This window comes from Brassica napus, chromosome C1 (genome assembly GCF_020379485.1).
Source record: "Brassica napus cultivar Da-Ae chromosome C1, Da-Ae, whole genome shotgun sequence".
Lineage (NCBI taxonomy): Eukaryota > Viridiplantae > Streptophyta > Magnoliopsida > Brassicales > Brassicaceae > Brassica > Brassica napus.
The window spans coordinates 35,694,243-35,697,264 of NC_063444.1; the positions used below are offsets into that span (position 1 = coordinate 35,694,243).

The window sequence follows — 3,022 nt, forward strand, 5'->3', positions numbered from 1 at the left end:
GTTCTTTGCGGTTAAAATTTTAAATGGGACATGTTTAAACATAGAGGATTTACTTATTTTAGCATATCTAACCAAAAATATCAACTAGGATTAAGCGGATCTAAAAAAGATTAATATAATTATCGTGGTCTAAATAGACAACCTTATTAGATCTTAAAATTTTATAGCTCTTAGCGGTTCAAGATTTAAATGGAACATGTTTAAACAGAGCGAATTTACTTATTTTAGCATCTCTAACCAAGCATTTGATACGTTTATATTGCATTTTCATAACATAAGTCATCTCGCGCTTTTAAAGCGCATGTCAAAATCTAGTTTATTCTATTATAACTGAAGTATAAAACAATACTTACCTATTTTTTAAATGATTTCTTACATTTTTATTGATTTTTTAACTAATTTTAACCACTTCATTTATTGGATTTTCAAAATAATTCGACATCATTTATTACAAAAATACAAAACAGAACTTATCTATTCTAAATGTTTTATTACAGCTTTTACATTCTTTTTCACTTTTTCTAACTATTTCATTAGTTGCACTTATGATAATGATCCAACATCATTTATTTGTTGTTACCCATAATAAGTTCACAAATTTGAATCAAATTGCTTTATTCGTGACAAGAACTCAAGCCGGTTAGCAAATAATTTTTATTTTGTTTACATAATCATTAGACGAGGGCACCCATGTATCCGCTCGGGTACGGATCAAGTTTTTTAAGTATCTCTTTTTTTAGTTTTAAATTAAACTCTGTCTAAATATTGTAAATTTTTGAACCTAAAAAAATATCCAAATAACTTGTATGGTTATAAATATCATTAAACAATTTATTAAAAAGACTAAAAATTAACATCTGGTCAAGATGTAGTTTAATTGTTACATAGTTAGTTCATTAGCTTCAACCAATAACATGAATGCGTAAATGTAAGGCTATGAGATACCAAATACAGCAAAAAGCAAGACAAAATAATGTTTCTATATCAAAAGATACACATAATTGTGATATCGTGGCACAAGGAATGATAACTTTTGGTTATCGTGAGCTCGTAGTCAAATACTCAAATAGGTATCAAACATTTAATATAAGGGAATCTCAACTATACAAACGTTAAAACAAAAAAAAAAACCTTTTTCGTCTTTCCCCCGAGGTACTATGGCACACACCTGTATGTTGCAAAAAACCTCCGACGAATAACCACCACACACACATACGTGTTTTAACTCGCACTCCAAAAAGCTTCACTTTCGCAATAGGAAAACAAAATTTCATATCATATTGTGAGCCCTACTTCCACTTCCTCCGTCCTATGACGCCGCTCCAATGGTGGTCAAACAATGCTCAACAGAATCATTTTTCATCACATGTCTATTAGAAAACTTGTCGACGATTCTCTTTGTTGGTCTCGCTACAAGATTCTCCCAAGCCTCGTCTGCTTCTTCTTCATTATGTTTCAAGAACACTTCCGTGGCGTCCACATGGTGCATACACGACTTCCACTTCTTGCTCAGGCGTTGAATCTTTTGTAACTGTCGACAAGCTAATATCTCTGTGTTCTGTTTGATCTTTTTAACCGCTACGTCAAGCATCTTTCTTTGTGTGGCACGGTCCACTAGAGATTCGTACCGTAAGTACTCGTGGAGCTCGGGGACTCCGATAGCTCGTCGTATCCCGACAGAATAATCCGCTTTGGGATCATATACTTGTCTTACTTCATCTAGTAATCCTGCTTCCATCATACGATCGACACGTTTTGAGACGAAAGAGTTAAGAACTGGTAAGGAAACGTCGACCCAAATGAAACAACATTCGTAGTTGTTTAACAATGGTCCAGACGAATGGTTCGCAAGTGCTTCGATGTATGAGTTTGATCCACCGGCTACTATAGGAAGCTTGTTGTTAGCTGAGAGTGTTGAGATCTCTTGTGACGCAAGGAGAGCGAAGTCGGTGGCCGTTAGGTTTCCATCTTCCGAGTCAAATACCCCGAGCAAGTGGTGAGGCACGCCTCGACATTCTTGAGGTGTCACTTTATTTGTAAGGACGTCGAGGCCCTTGTAAACTTGGATCTTGTCGGAGTTTATGATATCTGTTTGAAACCGTGTTGCTAGGTCGATGGCGAGACGAGACTTGCCGGATCCAGTGGCTCCCATTACGAAGACGACTTTTTCGTGAGGATGGAGGAAAGAGTTGACGTTGACAATGGATGGTTTGTTTTTGAAGCTCAAGATTGGTTGTACCTGCTTCGGTGCTGAGATTGAGAATTTCATGATGAATTGACTTTTTGCTGGGCGAAAAAAATATATTTTTTGTTGGTTTGTCCTTTTGTAAGACCGCCTCAACTTAAAATCTAGAATTCCTAAAATTTATGATTCGAAAGATCAGAGCCTTGAGAGAATGTGTGAGAGAAAATTGTGAAGTGTAGAAAATGATTTACATGTTTTTAAGTTTTGAGGTACAAGGAGACTTATATATACCCTTACGACCTTTTAAAAATAGATTTAAAGGCCCCATCTATAAAAAAATCGGCCTAATAATTTTTATTTTTTTATAGAAATCTGATGGTAATTTCACAAAAAACTAAACAAAAATACCAGAAGGCCAAACAAAACATCGATTATTTCGTGTATAGAAACTATTTACCATTAAATAAATGCATTTTAAGTATAAGATTAAAAATAACATCAATATATTTAGAAATCTTAAAAAATAAAGATAGATTTCACTGTAAATAAAAATAAACTATAAATAAATTATTTTTATTTATATACAATTTATATAAATTAATCATTAATTGATATTAAAAACATATTATTGCATAAATTTTTATCTTATTATCTCATAGAGATTGTGTCATATTTTACAGTGGCCTAACTCATGACCTAAGAAATTTATTAATTTATCATTTATATTTATTTAAAGTGTATTCATTTATTGAGTTTCTACTATATTTACAAAATATAGGTTTGGATATATACCATTAATCCCATTCTCATGTAAGTTAGTGCTAGTATCTAATTTTT

The 3,022-nt window shown here is 32.9% G+C and overlaps 1 protein-coding gene across 1 annotated transcript; it reads right to left on the reverse strand.

Moving 5' to 3' along the window:
• Positions 1-1,270: 1,270 nt before the first annotated feature.
• Positions 1,271-2,269, reverse strand: LOC106374850 (adenylate isopentenyltransferase 7, mitochondrial-like). The gene is given in 1 exon segment (NM_001316154.1): positions 1,271-2,269. A coding segment is annotated over 1 exon segment (999 nt).
• Between the last annotated feature and the right edge of the window lie 753 nt (positions 2,270-3,022).